Here is a 17234-nt window from a genome sequence, read left to right as displayed (position 1 = left end):
GGGGAAAAGACTTCTTAACAGGCTTCAGCTCATGAAGGATTGTACAGCTACACAAGGGCAGTTTCATGTCTGACAACACTGAGCTGGGTTGGACCCGTTACCATGAGCAGGTCCAGGACTGCGTGCTGCCTCTGAACGGTGCTTCATCACCCTCCTTTTGGTGAAAAGTGTAATCACCACCTAAGCTGCTTCTCCAGACTCTGAACCATGGGGAGTGGGGGTTTAAGTCATGGGTGCCCAGAGAAGCTGTGGCTGCCCCATCCCTGGCAGTGTTCAAGGCCAGGCTGGACACAGGGGCTTGGAGCAAGCTGCTCTAGTGGAAGGTGTCCCTGCCTGTGGCAGGGGTTGGAGCTGGAGGAGCTTTAAGGTCCTTTCCACCCCAAACCAGTCCATGGTTCTATGAATGTGCAACCTCTCTGCTTCAGAAATACTTTTTCACTTTGGATAGATGGAAGGGTCTTGTTCTGCTGCAGGATGATCAGCTTCGGGGAATGACTTTGCTGTGGAATTCTAGTGAGTACTGGGACTCACTGGGATGCGTGATGAGTTGCAGATGTGAGGTTGGACCTCATATAGTTTTAGGTACAATATGGTTGTCTTGCATCACATCCCCATTTCTATTTTAACACATAGTAGCTATTGTGTGAAACTTATCTTCCATATATTAAAAAAAGTACGCACCAGAGCATTGCCTTTCTGGCAAGGAAGAGAGTGCCAGTAGGAAGGCTTCAGTGGAAACTTCATTTTGCAAGCCATGCTTTCTAAACCCATCTGGTTATTCCATTTATCAGAGAGATGCATTGGGAAATGCTGTAAAACTTGCCTGTAACGTGCTGCAGTAGCCTTTTGTGGGAGGTGTGGCAGCCGAACTGTCCCTGGGTCGTTGTCTGCCTGGAAGTTTAATTGCATTTATCACTGGTGCCTGGATAGGAGCTAAAGAGGGAGCAGTGGGAGGCGCTCCCCGCGCTCCCCTTCCCAGCCCTCCTTGCAAGGCTCCTTCATAAACATTTTCCCCTTCTTTTGTCGGGAGCCTGACAGAATACACTTACTTTAAACTTCTTTCTTCTTCCATAGATGGACAGTTTTATGCCATACAGACAGTGCCTGCTGGGATTTTTATGGCCTATAGTTCTGTGAGCAAATGGTTTTGCTCACAAGTTGGCTGGGCTGAGATGACCTTCTCCTGTTCATTAACTGTCTGTTCAAAAATATGCCTGTGGTGGTAGCTACAGAGCCTTGATTGGGGTTATTTTAGGTGGTGCAGGGAGGTCTGGTCCTTTCCTTCCCTCCTCATTATCAAGCAAAAGTGACTGCTTAGGGCCTGGTTTATTTACCTAATAAACTGCCTCTTGTATCGTCTAGGAAATGCTCACATTTTTCAGCCAAGAAATCCTAGTAACAGGCAAACAGAGGTCCAGCAGTCAGGTCTGGAGAAACAACGAAATGAAGGTCAGTTAATATTGCTGTTATTCTCTTTCCCGGTGGCCATGACAGCAGGGGTGGTTTATTTGAAGATCCCAGACTCGGAGTCATTGCCTGCATTGTTGGTCCCCCGAGCGCTGGAGGCTGTGCCAACACTTGGGGATATTAATGTATTCTACAGATCAGTGAATGAAGAATTCCTCCGCACTCCTTTCTTCCAAAAAAAAAGGAGAAAAAGAAAAAAAAATCCTCTTCTCTCCCTTCCCCCCTTCCTCCCCACACTTTGTTTGCAGTGGCTTTGTCTGCGGGATGTTGCTGGGCATTCCTAATGAGTAGGGGAGGAATTGTGATGGGGGTCGGGCCGGTGGGCATAGTTCCTGCTTCCAGTACCCACGGTGAAGCTGTTGTAGGGTGCTCAGGTGTGCGGCAGCTTTCGCCCTGGCAGAGTTTGGCCATGGAAATAGCCAAAGAGGGGAAGGAAAAGGCTCGTTTTGGGCACGTGAAGCTCCCTGATTTGCTTCCTTCAAGGAGAAAGTTGTGCCCCGTCACCCCCCGCGCAGGACGCGATGCCTCAGTGCTTCTTTAGTATTCATCCCAGAGCCGTGGCCGCAGCCATCTCCCGCCTCACCCCGAGCAGCTGCTCAAAAGGACAAAATCAAAGCAATTCCTGCTCCTGGTGACTTACTGCCAGGGAATAACTGGGTTCTGTCTGAGAGGAACATAGAGCATCCCCGTCCCAGCGATGGAAAAAGCACAGGGTAGCTGGGGCTTGGTGGGACAAGTCTGCAGAGACTTTTGTGGGTTCAGTGGGAATAAAAGCTGGTTTCGTGAAGAGACACTTGTCCAGTAATAACGCAGTGGATTGGGGAAAGGCGCCTGAGCAGTTTTTATATATTCTTGTTCCATAGCAGGAATTGTACTTAGATATTTTTTTAATATGTTCTTTGATCACTCATGGAAATGTTAATAAGACAAAAACTGCTAAAGAGCTCTCGAGACACTGCCCTGCTTTGCAGAAGGGTGGACTGAAACGCAGACCCTCTGGAGGGCTTCTGACGCACAAGCAGCCCCTTTGTTTCCTCCTCTATAACCCAGAGACATGTCTAAAATTGGAGGGAAGATGAGAGGAGGCTGAAGAGGCCGGGCTGGAAGCACGGCATTCCCCATTTACAAGAGAAGAATCGCCCATCGGCTCTTCAGGCCGTGGTTTGATGGGCAGAGCAATGCCTGTGTTTGAAGTCCACACTGAAGGTACTCTCAGAATGGAAGTGGGATGCTTTTAGGCCGTCTTTCACTTTGACTTAATTAAGAAACTCGCAGGCTTTGTCTGGAGGGGGCCTGTTAACGTGTGAAGCTCCGGCCCCCCGTGAAGAGGGGCTGGGGCGGGAGGGGGGATGCACAGATACACTGCTTTTGTGCCGTGTTGCCAAACTGAAGACAGTAGCAAGTGCGAGCCGGGCACGGCAAGAGGTCGCCCCATGTGTGCGGCACTGAACCCTCCTCCTACTGCAAAAAGCCTTTCTTAGGGACGCAGGACCGACCAGCCGTCTGGTATGGGAAACAACAGCAACTCGTGGGGGGTAAGGAGGGTTTTGTATGTGTCCTGCAGCATCCTTCATTGGTCCTGATCAGGGTCAGAGGTTACACCAAAAAAGGGCAAACGCTATTTCTTTAGTAGCTAATGCCTCTGTGTGTATTTACAAGGGGAGAAATATTAGCTTTGAAACATCATGGGCTAGCCAGATGATGAGCTGTTGGGAGGTGGCTTTAGCAGTGGGTGATGATAATGGAAATCACCTGAAGGAATTAAACCTACCCAAAGTGGTTTGAGTTCAGACTTAAACAGGTGAGATTTAGGTTAGATATAAGGAAGAAGTTGTTCCTTGTGAGGGTGCTGAGGCGCTGGCACAGGGTGCCCAGAGAAGCCGTGGCTGCCCCATCCCTGGCAGTGTTCAAGGCCAGGTTGGACACAGGGACTTGGAGCAAGGTGATCTAGTGGAAGGTGTCCCTGCCCGTGCAGGGTGTTGGAACTGGGTGATCTCAATGTCTTTTCCAACCCAAACCATTCCATGATTCTATGAAAGTAATGGGCTTGTTTTCAAGTTTGCGGTGTAGCAAATGCGCCTGCTGTTGTCATCAGCTCCCTGTTTGCTCACAGTGGTTGCAAATAAATGCCACAGTCTTTTGTAGTATTCATGGTCTTCAGATCTCTTGATCATGTTGGTCAACACTGATTTGTTTTCCTTTTATCTGACAGCTAGAGAGAAAACTTCAATGCTGGCACTGACAGGAGCAGTGAGCAGGCTGTTGTCAGGTCAGGCTCTCTGCTCTAGCGGAGTCAGCTGCAAAGGTTCAAAAATAAGGAGCAAAATGTGCTCATCTGAACCAGAAAATGCAGCACTTCATTTCAGAAGTTTTGTGGGGTTTAGCAAGTGTCTGGTGAAGTGTTTCTTCCACTCTGTCTGAGGTGTGTCTCGAGGCATTATGGTTAACTGGGGCTACAGGCTCTACAGGCATCAACTCACAAAGACATGGTCTCAGCTTTGGTCCCAGCCCAGTGGCCAAGGTGGCCTTTAGTGTGCACCTGGAGAAGCCTCATGTCTCTGCTTCCAAACTGAACTACTTGGTCTTCCTCATGTTGCTCTGTTCCTTTTTTAGAAGACTGGAAATTAACCCAGGGAGAAGCTTTGGTACCAGTTTGGGATGGGAGAGGGAGACAGTCAGGAGATGCAGAGCCAGACAGTAGGTTATGATGGATGTTGAGACTAAGGAACTTTTTACACACATTGGAGGGCACCCAGCGAAGGGTGTCAGGGCTTGGCAGAGGCAGCTGGTGATGACAGGTTGCCAGCTGTGATTTGGGGGTGCTGTATGAGGCAGAACAGAATGGGGATAGCCTTCTCTATCAGTAATTTCTATAAAGTTGTTTTAATTCCTCAGCTGAGGAGTTCCAGGATGGTGGCTTCAATTCAGATGTGACACACATCCTGTTAAGTGGTTCCCTACGCGTGGGTGATAACTGCTCCTCTTGCCCCTTCCCTGTGCTCCAGCATGGGCAGGAGCAGGGTGAGTTTTTACTTTCCACTGCCCCTTCCTTCTGGTTGCCCGTGAGGAAGGACAAGTATTTTACACAACACGATTCTATATCACCAGGGTTAGATTTTTAACGTAACAGGCACCTTTGTGTAACTCCCCTGTATCTTCAAGGAATTTGGGAAGTATGAACTCCAGAACGAGAGATTCCCAGCTTTATTGCTTCTCCCTGCCCTTGATGATTTTATTTAGCACTGTAAGATTTCCAGCTCCTGCAGGGTTGGGTGGTTTCTAACTACTGCAGTGTTTAGAATGTCTTTGGGGATCCCAGCAGACAATGGTTTGTGTTTAGCTCTCGAGCATTAGCAAGGCAACAGTACTGCTAAAATGTTTGGGAAAAGTACCTTATTAGAGCCAAAGTGACTCATTCCTGCTGGAGAAGCGGCAGATGTTTTTCTGGCATTTAAATAAAATGCAAAAATACTGATTTCCCACCTTGATGTTGAAGTAAAGACTCAAAAGTGAGGGGAAAAAAGCCCAGTATTTAGGCCTTCTACAAAAACACTGGCAGTGCCAAATGATTCATACCGAGTGTTTTCCAGCATGTTTTCAGCATTATAAACATTGACATTTCCAACTTCCTGAGATGAGAGGATTTCATTTCTTCTTGTGAATTTTGCATTCTGTGCTTTCTGATTCAGAAACGCTGTAGCTGGGGCGGGTGTTTTGACAAGATACTCAAATCACTCGGGCGCTGGTCGAAGTTTGGTTGAAGCTGATCTCCGGTTTTTGTTAGAGCTTCAGGTCCCGCTGGGAGATTCGGAGAAGTGGGTTTTCAGACGTAACAGTGCACCTCAGCCCTTTCCTGAAATTAAAATTCCTTGATTTCTGCTCATCTTTCCCAGTGTTGCTGCTTCTGCTTTACTGGTTACTTTGGCAATAGCAACATTATTAATATTGCTGTTGGATGTGTGGCTACTTTGCCATGTCCTCTGTACAACTTCCTGCATAATTAAGTGGTTTATGCTTTTTTGCCATCACCTTTGGTATTTCAAAGATGCTCATTGCTTTGGTAGCTGAATGCAGTAATGCAAATGAATGCAGAGTAAGTTCTGTTCTCCTGTGTACTCAGCTGCATTTAAGCATTCATATCATCTTTGTGCGTGCATATTAGTGGTTAATGGTCTATGAGAGAGACTTTCTTGAAAAGGAATATCTTGAGTTCAGATCAGTCAGCCTTGCCCACTGATGAAAAGCTGTTCCTGTGCTTCACTGAGACTTTTCTACAGCTGAATCTGCTCTAGCCTGGACTAAATCCGTTGGCCTGCTATAATGTGGAGCTACTCTGAAGGCTGTGGTGTACTCCATGCAGGAGGAGAGTCATGCTTTAGGTCTTCAAGTTGTGTTTGAAATGAAGAGTTGGTGCATTTGGAGGCTTGCTGTTACATGCTGTATAAGCACTCTTGAGATCAGAAAGGGTAAATTCTGGTGCTTGGTAACCTCTGAGTTTTCTCTTGGGCTGTCCAGGCGCTTTGCTCCCATTGCAAAGGTGCAAGCTTTGCTTTGGCTGCCAAAGGAACCAAACGCTAGAAACCATCTTCCAAGGAAGGAAGAGTTGAACTGATTTTCATTTGCTACTGCCTAAAAGGAAAGTCAATGGGTACTGATGGCTTGTTGGTGGTCATCTTTTGTCCTGCTGATTCTGGCAATAAGTAGATGGTTAAGTCATCAGATTGGGAACTGGGGAGTATTTAGATATTAAATGGCTTAATAGGCTGAGCTGGTTGTAGCCTGACTGATGTGGTAGTGCCCAAAAGGGAGGTGAGGCCTGCCCGTAGGTGGGCATTCAGGTATTTTTATGGGTTATGACTGAACAAGTTTTACAATGTACAAGCTCCAGTCGCCTGCTTCCTTGCTTAATTTGGCAGGGTTTGCAGGAGAGCTGAGTGTGAGCTAAGGGCTAGTTTTGGCTCTGCTCTGCTCAGCGGCTGCTTTTAGTGGTGGTCTAGCTCACCTGATACGATGTTGTCTCCATAACTTCAAGATAGTGGGGAGGACCCCATCTCCTTTTAAAGCCTTCATTCAGCATTAGTCAAGAAAGAAATGGGGCATCAGGAAGTCAGGAAAGGCATTACTTCTAGGCAGGCTTCTCATCACCGTGGACTTGTGTGACCACTTCTGCCTTCCCTGTAGTGTTTGTGCTCTTCTGCCAAGGTTCTTGGAAGGTGAGTCCTAAAAAAGACCTTGTGGCCCTAAGGAATGAAGGGAGGAACTGGGATTAATGTGGGGAATTGCTCTCCTTCACTGCCAGGCCAGTGCTGGCTTCATCCTGCAGTGGCTGACCTGTTTAAGTAGCTCCTTGCCGTATATATTGTCCTTTGTGGAAGAAGACAGTGCTCTTGTCCCCATTGGGGTGCCTGTCTGGAGCATCATCATTGTCCTTCTGCTCTTGGAGCGCCTCAGCTTGGAGATGCTAGAGGAATTTGAGTTAAGCCATTGGATTTCGGGGACATGATCCAGAATTTGTCAAGCTTTGATGATGGTAAGTTGTGAATGGCTTCACAGTGCCCTGCAAGGTCTGTCCTTCCCAGATTGCCCTGCAGAAGTGGCTGCTTGGGTGTTTCTTCTTGGTTCATGGACAAAGGCGAAGGCACATTCTCCCAGTGTCACCTGAGGTCAAGGCATGGATGCAGTGGGCAAGAGCAGCCCCTTGTCTCTGCTGTGCTTGTCACATGCAGTCCCAGATCAGGAAACCCCTTTGGCTGTTGGTTGTAGCTCGCTGCATGGAGCAGTACCAGGTCCAGACAGTGGGATCCTGCAGGTTGGGAGCATGGGGGAGGCAGGTGGGATGAGGATGACTGGAGAAGCTGTTCCGTTGGGAGCTGGTGTTCATTTACCCTCCGCTGCTGCAGGTTGGCAGGCACCCCGTTGGGGTTGGGAAGCTGGTGCATTAACAGGTGATGTTTATCTACTGATATGTGGACATGGCTGATGCTCAGGAGGTTGAAGCTTCCACACTGTGTAGAGTCTGCAGGTGGGCTCTTTTCCCTGTTAATTTGCTGAGATGTCTTGAACTGTCCTTTGCAGTGAAGGAATACATGTTAGTCTCTTTGGTGGCTTGGTAAACCCACCGTTATTCATGGTGATTCCCAAGTGTCCCCATCACCACTGTTAGATCCTTATTACTTCCCTTGATCACAGCTGTCAAACCTCTTACAGCTTTTTGAGATTAGCCCTTCTCATCTCATGCTTTTCTGCACTTTATCATGGCCTCCTTTGAGATACAAAGGCACGAAATAGTCTCTTCTGGTGGAGTTTCCTTTGATTGAACTAGACAGCACTTCAGTAGTCCTCAACTGTCTAACTTCTTGCATAAGAGACTTTCTCCGAGAGATATTTTTAAAGACATCTCTTTGGTAAAAATACCTCAGGTAGGAGGGAGAGCTCTCAGCACACTCACCTTCTCCAGCATGATGGGGTTACGCCCTTTGCTTTATATAGAACAAGAAAATGGGGAATTTGCAATTCTGTAGATAATGGAGGGTTGCTGAATAATGCTGTAGAGACTTGTGTTCAACTTGGTGTCTTTTAAAAGGAAAATGTTATAAAGCCCTGTCTGAAGCCTCTGTGGAACAGCCTCTCCCAGAACATGACACAGAGTGTCCTTAATGGGAAAAAAAATGATTGCTGCCTGTTCACCCAGTACCCTGAGCAAATAAATTTCCCAACCTCAGTCCACGTACTCTGGCAGATCATGGTGAAGTCCATAGATAGGCATTGCCCATCTACCGCAAGGGCACAGACCTGCAGCGAGGAACTCATGGTCTTAACTGGCTCTTGCAGCTCCCATCAGTGTTCCAGCAGCTGGTTCTCTGGCCACAAATTTGATTTATTTGTGGGTTGTTTTCTTCTCTTCTGGGTTGCCAGCGCTGCTCTGCTGTATTTGGTTTGTTAAATGCACATGGCAGATAGCTGCTGCTCTCTGTCTTATTTGCAGACATCCCTCTGCTGTTCCCAGGTGCTGCTGTTGGCAGTGCCACGCGTACACACACCGAACAATGGTGCGGAGCTGCTCAGTGCTTTGATGATGGTGCTGGCAGCATCACTGCTTTGAAAGCGCTGATGCTTCTCTGAAAAAGAGTCATCTCAGTGGTGAGCTGCTGGGCTGCAGAACACGGCTGCAACTTTTTCCCCTGTACAATTTTAAACCTAATATTCCTTTTTTTTTTGAAGGAGGGCGAAATGAAAGTTCCACTGGGAGAAGAATACTTAACGCTGCTAGAGAAAGTTCTTGATTGTGGTTGATCCTGAAACGGGTGATGAATGTGTGCTACCAGGGCTGGGGGATTTGGCATATGAATTTCCCAGGGTTTAATCATCTCATAAGGCTGCTGAGTGTGACTCCTTCCCCAGTAATCTACTTAACTCAGTCATTTACCCCTCCTTCTGCCTTGCCTGGAGAATGAATCTCACAGGTTGTTTGCATGACAAGTAGCTTGGGGTTGTCTGACTCTAGCAGTTCGAGTTAATGGTTTCCCATGTTCACTGGCAGACTGGGTGAGGAGCAGAGCTGGAGAACGGGTTTATGGGCAGTACTATTCTAGGCTGCACCGTGTGTTTTGAGAGCTAAAATGCTTTGGTTTTTTCTTGCCTTCCAGAAGATGTTTTTCTCCACCAAAACTAATCTTGGGGGAAAATGATGTTTGGTAGTTCTAGGATTATTGGATTTGCAGATAAAAACTGCTGTGCTAATGGCAGCTACTGACTGATGACCAAAGCAGCTAACTGGGAGATGTTTCTTGGCAGCTGATCATGCTAAAAATCTTCCCTCAAAGCCATGAAAACCACAGGGGACAGTGCTTAAAAAAAGAGTTGCTAGCAAGCAAATCCCTGCATCCACTTCTTTGTGTTAACAGAAACTGAGGATGCTCCATCAGGAGTGTGACTTCTAAACTATATTATCCCCTCACACCAGACCTTCGCTGTGCTAAACATAAAAGGATAAGCATCCCTTCATCACTATTTTTAGTTTGCCTCCTCCTAAAGCCAAACCTTGTGAATAAAATTCCTGCTTCGATATAGGCTCCATGAGACGCGGTCAGCTTGTGCGAGCTTGTAACTGGGACAGAGGACACAGAAAGGGAGGCTGAGGGATGGGAAGCTCTGGATAAACTGTATGGGTTTTGTTTAAATTACTGTCATGTTCCGTGGCTTGCTTCAAATCAAATACTGCTGCAGTCCCAGTGGCTTGCACCTCACGTGCATTACATTAACCATTTGCAGATGACCTTCTTTCTGCTCTAAAGCCATGTGCGCAGTCAGAAACTTTTGGAATGGTTGAGGCAGGACTTGATGAAACCTTTAAAACCCCCAAACCATTATTTTAGAGTTGTTCATGTGTTGGTCTACCTGGTGACACAGTGCAGGGGTCGTGGCGTAGATTTTCCCCTCTATGGCTGAGAGGTGAGATCATCTCGGAGAGCTTCGCGTGAATGCAGAGCAGCAAGCACAGCTACCACAGACCGGTGCAGATGTGGAGGTTCAGCTCCCTCCTCTTAACATTGCTCTAGCTTTTTTTCTTTTTTTCTGGTTTCCAGCCAGAAAAACCTTCCATTCTTGTGCTGGACAATTCATGGATCCCCCCAGCTGAACTCAGACTCCACTTGGAGTAGCCTCACTGGCGGCCAGTGTCCTTGGGCTCCTTATAAGTAGCTGTGGACCAGGGGTGGAAAGTCCCTGTTGGGTTCTCCTGCTGAAGGTGGTCTGATTCTCGACACAGATTCACAGGAGTTTGAGGCTTTGCCTTCACTTCCCGCTGGGAATGACTGCATCCATTCAGAGTCCATCTGGCCATGGGTGGACACTGCCTATCTATTTGCAAGATCAGGGCCTGGAGAGGAAGGGGCTTCTCTCTGGTCTCCTGTACCTAGATAAGCCAAGCTTTTGTTAGCATAACACCAAGGTGATCTGTGTTTTTCATGGGGAAAGATAAACATGAAAAAATAATTTATCTCATCTTTGCATAAGCCGGATGAGAGTAAGAATGAAACATGTGCTGCAATTATGAAAGTGCATTGAAAAGCCTGTTTGTTTCTGATTCAGAAAGACAGGGTTGGTTTAAAAGTGTGATTTTAGCAGAATTTTGCCACTTGGTTTGAGTAAATGGTTTGGAGACAGCAAAGTCTTCAAAACAATGTAAAATCTGGGGGATAAATGGGAACCTTCCTCATCATTTATGCGAAACCAGGGACGATGTGAACGTGGTTTGAAGCTGTCATGCCTAACACGTTCTCCTGCACTGCAGAGATGGCTTTTCCTTCCTTCGAGGCCCATCTTTAGATGAGAAGGTGTAGGCTGCCCACATGGGAAGTGAGCAGAAACTCCCTGCAGGACTGGCTGGTCTGTGGTGTCAGCGAAAGTGTGTGCAGGGGAGCAGGGATGGGTCCAGTGGTCAGCCCAAGCAAACTCCATCTCCTGAGGCAGGGCCCTTGTGAAGCCCGGGCATGGATCTGGATTTCAGCACCGCTGTAGAAATTCCCAAAGGGCGCACAGAGACTCTTGCTCTTTATAACCCACCTACTCCTGGGCACATTTCACTTTCCCGTGTCTGGTATTGTGAAGGGTTGCGTTACTGGCATGGGGAACACGGGATGCTTTGCAAAACATTGCCTTTCTTTTGTCAACCAAATGACTAGGACTTTCTTAATTGTGGGTACTTTTAGTTAATTAGAAATGTTTGGAAACGCCTCACACCTCAGCAGGGTTCAGTTCTACTGGGTGCCAAGTGCTTTGTTCTTCATCCAGCAAAGCACTTAAGCATGTCTTTAAGAACACTTTACAGGCTGGAATAAGCTCATTGATTTCAAGGCACTGAAGGATTTAGCCAATACCAAATTTCTTCCAATGATCCTGACTCAAATAGTAAAATCCAGGAAAATGTTTCTTGAATGTTAATGCGACCTTAGCTAGCAGGATCTCAGGCTTCACAATTTGAGCTGGTCAGAGAAATGAGACAGAGTGTTTGGGGGGAAGTTTCTTCTGAGGAGTAGAGGAAAATCCATAATTAAAGGTGATTTCCCCCCTCTATTCCCTTTTTTCACTTCCAGTTTTGTGGTAGAATAGGCTAGCTGTAACCGTGGCCATCTTTAGCTTTTCATAAGTAAAGAGGAAACTGAAACACTTTGGAAAAGTATAGAATAAGCAAATACTCTGGAGAGACTTTTAGTGGCAACATGATTAATAAGGGACACTCCTGGTAATACTATCACAACAGAGCTATTACAAAAGCATATGAGCATCCCTCACTGGGGCAGGAGCAGGATTCAGACAAACGATCGAGGGCGATTTATGCCTCTTTGCAGTGTGGGTTTTTTCCCCCAAGCAGTGTGAGGGAATGGACTCTGTAGGTTTAACTGTGGGATCAGGCTTCAGGAAAAAAAATCATTTAGTAACTCAAGCAACTTCCCTTTGCTCCCGAGTGTTTTCCTTCTGGGTGTTTGTTTGATAACAGGCTACATTCCTCATGCAGACTGGGTTTATTCATTTGATTTTCTTCCCTCTGTGTCAACCCCCAGTAATAACCTTGTGCAGCTGAAGAAGGGAAACGCTCCCCAGCAAGAGAATCCCACACAGAATAGATGGGGATGGGTTTCCGACACAGAATAGATGGGGATGGGTTTCCGACACAGAATAGATGGGGATGGGTTTCGGACACAGAATAGATGGGGATGGGTTTCCGACACAGAATAGATGGGGATGGGTTTCCGACACAGAATAGATGGGGATGGGTTTCCGACACAGAATAGATGGGGATGGGTTTCCGACACAGAATAGATGGGGATGGGTTTCCGACACGTCCTGCCGGTGCGCTCCTGTTTTATTGCTGTTCTCCGTGACACACGCAGGTCCTGCTGGCACGTGAGCACGCGGAGGGAGGCCCACGGCCACGGCCCCCTCTGCCCTGAGCCTCCCGTGCTCCTGTCCCCCAGCCGCTTTGTCCCCGCCGCTTTGTTCTCAGAGCAGTTCTTTCTCTCTCCCCTTTGAAGACGTTACTGTGCAGCTGCTGTGGCAGCTTGTAGCTGTCATGTGCGAAGGCTGAGAGGGAAGAACTGGAGTTAAGAGCTTAGAAACTTCTCAGGCTTTAGGAAGGAACTGAGATGAAATGATCCTGTGGTTTTTCCTCCTCCTTTCTCTCTCTCTTTTTTTTTTTTTTACTACAAAGGAGAGGGGACCTCTTGTGCTGCACGTGCATAAATTGTGCAGGTTTGGCTCTGCTCAAGTCAGGAGTGAAAAAATAAAGTAAAATAGCCATCCTGACACATGAGGCAATGCAGTCTTCCAAACCCAAAATAGCTTCGTGTAGTACATATAGGAGTCAAAGATCTGTGTGTGGGGGCTTTAAGAGATGCCTTGCCTTCTTTTTTTGGAGAAGAAACTTCTGCTAACATCTAAATGATTTCAAGAATTCAGCAAGGATTGAATTCTCTACTTCATCGCATGAAACTTTCACATTGCTACTGAACTGTGGTATTTTGTCAGCCTCCTGCTCTTTAGGCTCCATTTTCCAAAACCTTTAAAAAGTGATTATGCAAGTCAAACCTCATTTCTTATCACAGTTCTGTATTTACTGGCTCGGTTGTTTGCGAGGGATTGTTTCACCCACCGTGTTTCCCTTGGCATTTTTAGAAGGTTCTTCTAGTTGTTAGCAGCTGTAAATGGTATTAATAAGAAGTATTTGGTTGCTGGTTTCTGCAGTTTTGTATGTTGATTAGGTTGGATTGCCAAAGGTTGAGCAAGTTTCTAAAAGAAGGATTGTTCTTTGAGTTATGAAAACACTATTCTCAACAAAAAAACAACTCTATTTGTGTCAGGAATTTTACATGCAGGCTGATACACTTCTGCAAAGACCCAGGCGAAACACTGACTTGTCCAAATTGTCATTGAATTTAAAATCAATGAAGTCACATCTAAAAATCTTCTATATTGGAAGAGCCAGACTGAAAAATGTGAAGGTGTTTTTTCTTAGTGTTGTGTTTGAGGTGATAAGCACTTGCCAACTTTAGCGTTACCTTTTTGGGTTGTCCACAGTGTGCTGGTCTTCCCAAAGTAGTTTTAGTGGGTTAATAAATACCCTTCTTGGAGCAGCTCTGTGTATTTGTGATTGGTTTGGTTTCGTCTGGGGAGAACCCAGTGTGTGTGTGTGCTGCCTGAGCAGTTGTGCGTCTTTAAAGGTTTACAAAGCTCAACTTGACAAAGCCCTGAGCAATCTGGCCTGAGTCTGGTCATAGAATCATAGAATGGTTTGAGTTAGAAGCGACCTTAAAGCTCACCCAGTTCCAACACCCTGCCACCAGCAGGGACACTTTCCACTGAAGCAGGTTTCTCCAAGCCCCTGTGTCCAACCTGGCCTTGAACACTGCCAGGGATGGGGCAGGGATGGTCTTAGAATCATGAAATGTCTCAGGCTGGAAGGGATTCATAAGGGGTCCTGCTCCGTAAATTGACCCTTCTTGGAGCAGCAAGTTGCACTAGAACATGCCAGGGTCCCTTTCCATGTGATGGTTTTGTGATATATGATGCCACTTGTCTTTCTTCAGAGCTAGAAGAGGATCTCCTTGCTGTGGTCATTGTATCTTGCTATTGGAGTACTAGGTTCACCCAGATTAAATTCATGGAATGACTCCTCTGAAAATATGTGCTGTTTCTTTATGCAGCCCCTCCTGTTTAAGACCCACTGCAGGTGGGGAAGGACTCTGTGAAGTGTGATTTACCCACGAAGGGGAAGCTGATGCCGAGCAAAACCTGTTCCTAATTGTATCCAATGAAGGAGAGTGTTTACCAGCTGTGGGACTGCAGTAGGCAGGTGGTGACACTACCCAGGCACAAGCGTGGTCAAGAATGAGTTTGCCAAGAAAATTAGATTCACTTCCCTCTGGGACATCAAAAATAGAAACATAACCATCTCCCCCCTTTATTTGGGTTTCTGTTCAAGTGAAAGCTGCAGCTTGTATTTCATCCAGTGCATGGGGGATCGGCCTGTGGCTGTTAAGCTGCATGTCGCTTGTGGAGTGACTCCAGGGCAATTGCTGTAACAGAGTTAAGATGCGACCAGCAGCTTTGTTTGGTGAGGTCAGATTTCCCAGCAGACTCTCTTAATGTGGAAAGAAGTAATTGTGCCGTGGGCCGACGCTGCTGGGTTGGCTTAGGAGCTGCTTGGTCACCTCATCCAGCCAAACCTTCCAACAGACACATCGATACTGGGGAAACCCTGATCGTCCACTGCTGGACTGTGAAGCTTGCACCAAGGCTCTGAATTATGACCCTTCTGGCTCTTGACTACATGGAGACTTTGATGGTTAAGGGTGCACTTAGCTGGTCTTAGTTCTTGAGCGTGATTGCACAACCGCTTTTACTGGAGAAGCTCCTCTCGACTCAGCCAAGAACATTAATGATAAACTCGTGGTTGAAGCGGTAGCCTTTTCGTCGTATACCTGGAATTCTCTCTTTGAGCTGTTCTTCAAGATCTGTAGCAGATGGAGGGAGACATAATGAGCAAAGCAGTGGGAGAACAGCTCAGACTCTAAGTCCATATAGACTGGAAAAACAAAAGGAGTTTTAGAAGTGTGTAACCAGTTCAGACATAGTATGTAGTTAATCTTCATCTGTGGCTTTTAAAATCAGCAACAGGCAGAGTATCCCACATTGAAACCTGGGCTTGTGCAGACGGGATGGATGTGTAGACAGTTTTTTCTGAACTTTACCCCACCAAGCCTCCTCTCCCAGGTAGGTTTGCACAATGCACAATGTCAAGTGCATTGAGTGGAACAGCGCTGCACAGAGTGGCTCTAACCATGCCAACAGCTCTGTTTTACTGGGTTTATCTCAGTAGATTCATGTTTGAAGTTGCCCATTGTTTAATTCTTGTTTGTGCTCAGTTTTAATTTTTAAAGAGAAAAAAAAAATCCATGCTGCTTTCGAGCTGGAGTTTCTCATACTTAAGTCTGTGTAAAGATGATTTATGGTGCTAGTAGGGGCTCCACTGGAAACGCAGGATCTACTCTGAAGTGGATTGCACAGCCCATGCTGAAATGTTTATTGCCGTCTTCAAAATAGAATACATCAGGGTTGATGGGGCCTGTCCAGGAAAGAGAGAGAGTGGAGTGGAGTGGGGCTAGTGGGGTATTTTTAGTATTCCAATAAAAGACAAGGCTTTTAAAGGAAATCACTTATTGCCATTTTGCAATCAAGAATGCAGGAGTGTTCCAGGGACTGCAAGAAATATGCTTCAAGAATGTCGGAGCCATAAGGAACTAATCATTAAATATTCTCTCGTTTCCACCCCCGTTTCTTGCTCTGAGGAAGCCATTTAGCAGCTTTGCAATTTGTATGTAAATCTCAACCCTCCTGACCACGCAGTCAAGTATCCAAGGGACTTAGGAGCCAGCATCCCATTTTCAAGAGTTCTTCCAATTCCTGTGCAAGCAGGGCACTTTTTCAAATAGAAGACACATGGTCCAGCCTTCAGGAACACATAATCTGACCTTAAATGACTTCATATGAACCCTATAGGATTTTGTTTTCTGCTATAACTTTCTCTGCTTGATCAGTGTCTTGCTAGTGAGGTTCCTCTTTGTGGGTTCAGGTAGACCAGGAGAGCTGCAGTTTTGTTACTGCAACTTATTCCCCTCCTTTGACTGAATTGTGATTATTTTATTTCTTTTTGGGGTTTTGTTGTTTTTTTTTCCCATATGTAACTTTGGTTGTTGATGTTTTAAACATTTCGGAAGCTTCCTGGAAGGTTTTTCTGATACCCATCTAGCTAGGGAGTGAGTAATCCCAGCATTTGTTTGAGTGAAAAACAAAGGAAAAGGCAAAAGATAATACTTACTCAAGTGGTTTAAGAGCTTAATGGGACAATTTACTGATTCATCTGAGCAGAGCTAGTGGTTACCTGCTCCCTCTCCCCATGTTCCCATCTTTGTCCTTGTGTTGGTACTGGTGTCCTGGTGAGGCAGTTCAGGGAGCTATAATGGTAGAAAACTGACCCTACCAAAAACAAAGCCCAGGGTGTCAGGCTGGTGGCAGATGGATGCGGGCAGATGTCCCCTCCTGCACCAGGCCAGCAGAGCTCTGCTTTCATTTTATTATTTTTTCCCCATTTGTTTTTTTACGGGAGAAAGTAGTGGAGGAACAACAGTCCCCTGCTGAGATCATCTGTCGTGTCTTCTGCCTTTTCCCTGCTGGCTGCAGGTACCGGCTCCGGGCTATGCTGCTGCCTGGCAGACCCTTTCTTTCAGGAAAACCATTTGGAGTTCACCAGCTGGCCTGCAGCTTCTGTGTCCCTCACTAGAGTAGGGGCTGGTGAGTGAGGCCAAGCTGGAGAAGTGCATGGATGTGAATGTGAGGAGGAACACCAGCCATGGGGGCACCGTGACCAGCAGTGAACCCCCGTCGCTGGGAATTAGCTCCCCTCGGCCCCAGCTTGGTCTCTTCTTGCCACCAGTGTGGGTCTGGCTGGTAAAGCTCTAGAGTTTCTAATGCAGTGAGAACTCTTTAGTGACCTGTGACTTGCACTGCTGAAGGAGCACCTGATGGTAGCCGCTGGGTTTTCTCAGGTCACTGCCTTCTTGCAAGGACAGCTTCACCTGCCTCCTTCACACACTTCAGCTCCTGGCTGTTCCCTCCACCACGGTTCGTGGAGCTGTGGTCCATGCCAAATCCTTCTGTTCCTCACTGTTCATTGCACTCCATGGCATGGAGAGGATAATCTCTGGTAAATC

General features: G+C 46.7%; 1 protein-coding gene across 5 annotated transcripts in view; it reads left to right on the top strand.

The window, feature by feature from the left end:
- The window catches only part of STX8 (syntaxin 8), a 102588-nt gene that overhangs the window by 72302 nt on the left and 13052 nt on the right, over positions 1-17234 (top strand). Inside the window, exons 8-9 of one of the 5 annotated variants that reach the window (XR_009744896.1) lie at positions 1363-1449; positions 2520-2673. The exons of 2 other annotated variants lie outside the window; for them this stretch is intronic. Coding sequence is in view for 2 of the 3 variants with exons in the window: in XM_061461962.1 (XP_061317946.1) it covers positions 1363-1751 (389 nt within the window). In the remaining variant the exon portion in view is untranslated. Of the gene's footprint in view, positions 1-1362; positions 2674-17234 lie in introns of those variants that run through there. 2 more of the 5 variants (XM_061461962.1, XM_061461958.1) reach the window with 2 other exon arrangements.

This window comes from Pezoporus flaviventris, unplaced genomic scaffold, assembly GCF_033815535.1.
Source record: "Pezoporus flaviventris isolate CSIRO_AGI_PZ_B2104156 unplaced genomic scaffold, CSIRO_AGI_Pfla_v1 ptg000034l, whole genome shotgun sequence".
In the NCBI taxonomy this organism is placed as follows: Eukaryota; Metazoa; Chordata; class Aves; order Psittaciformes; family Psittacidae; genus Pezoporus; species Pezoporus flaviventris.
This window is presented reverse-complemented; position numbering and strand designations above follow the sequence as displayed.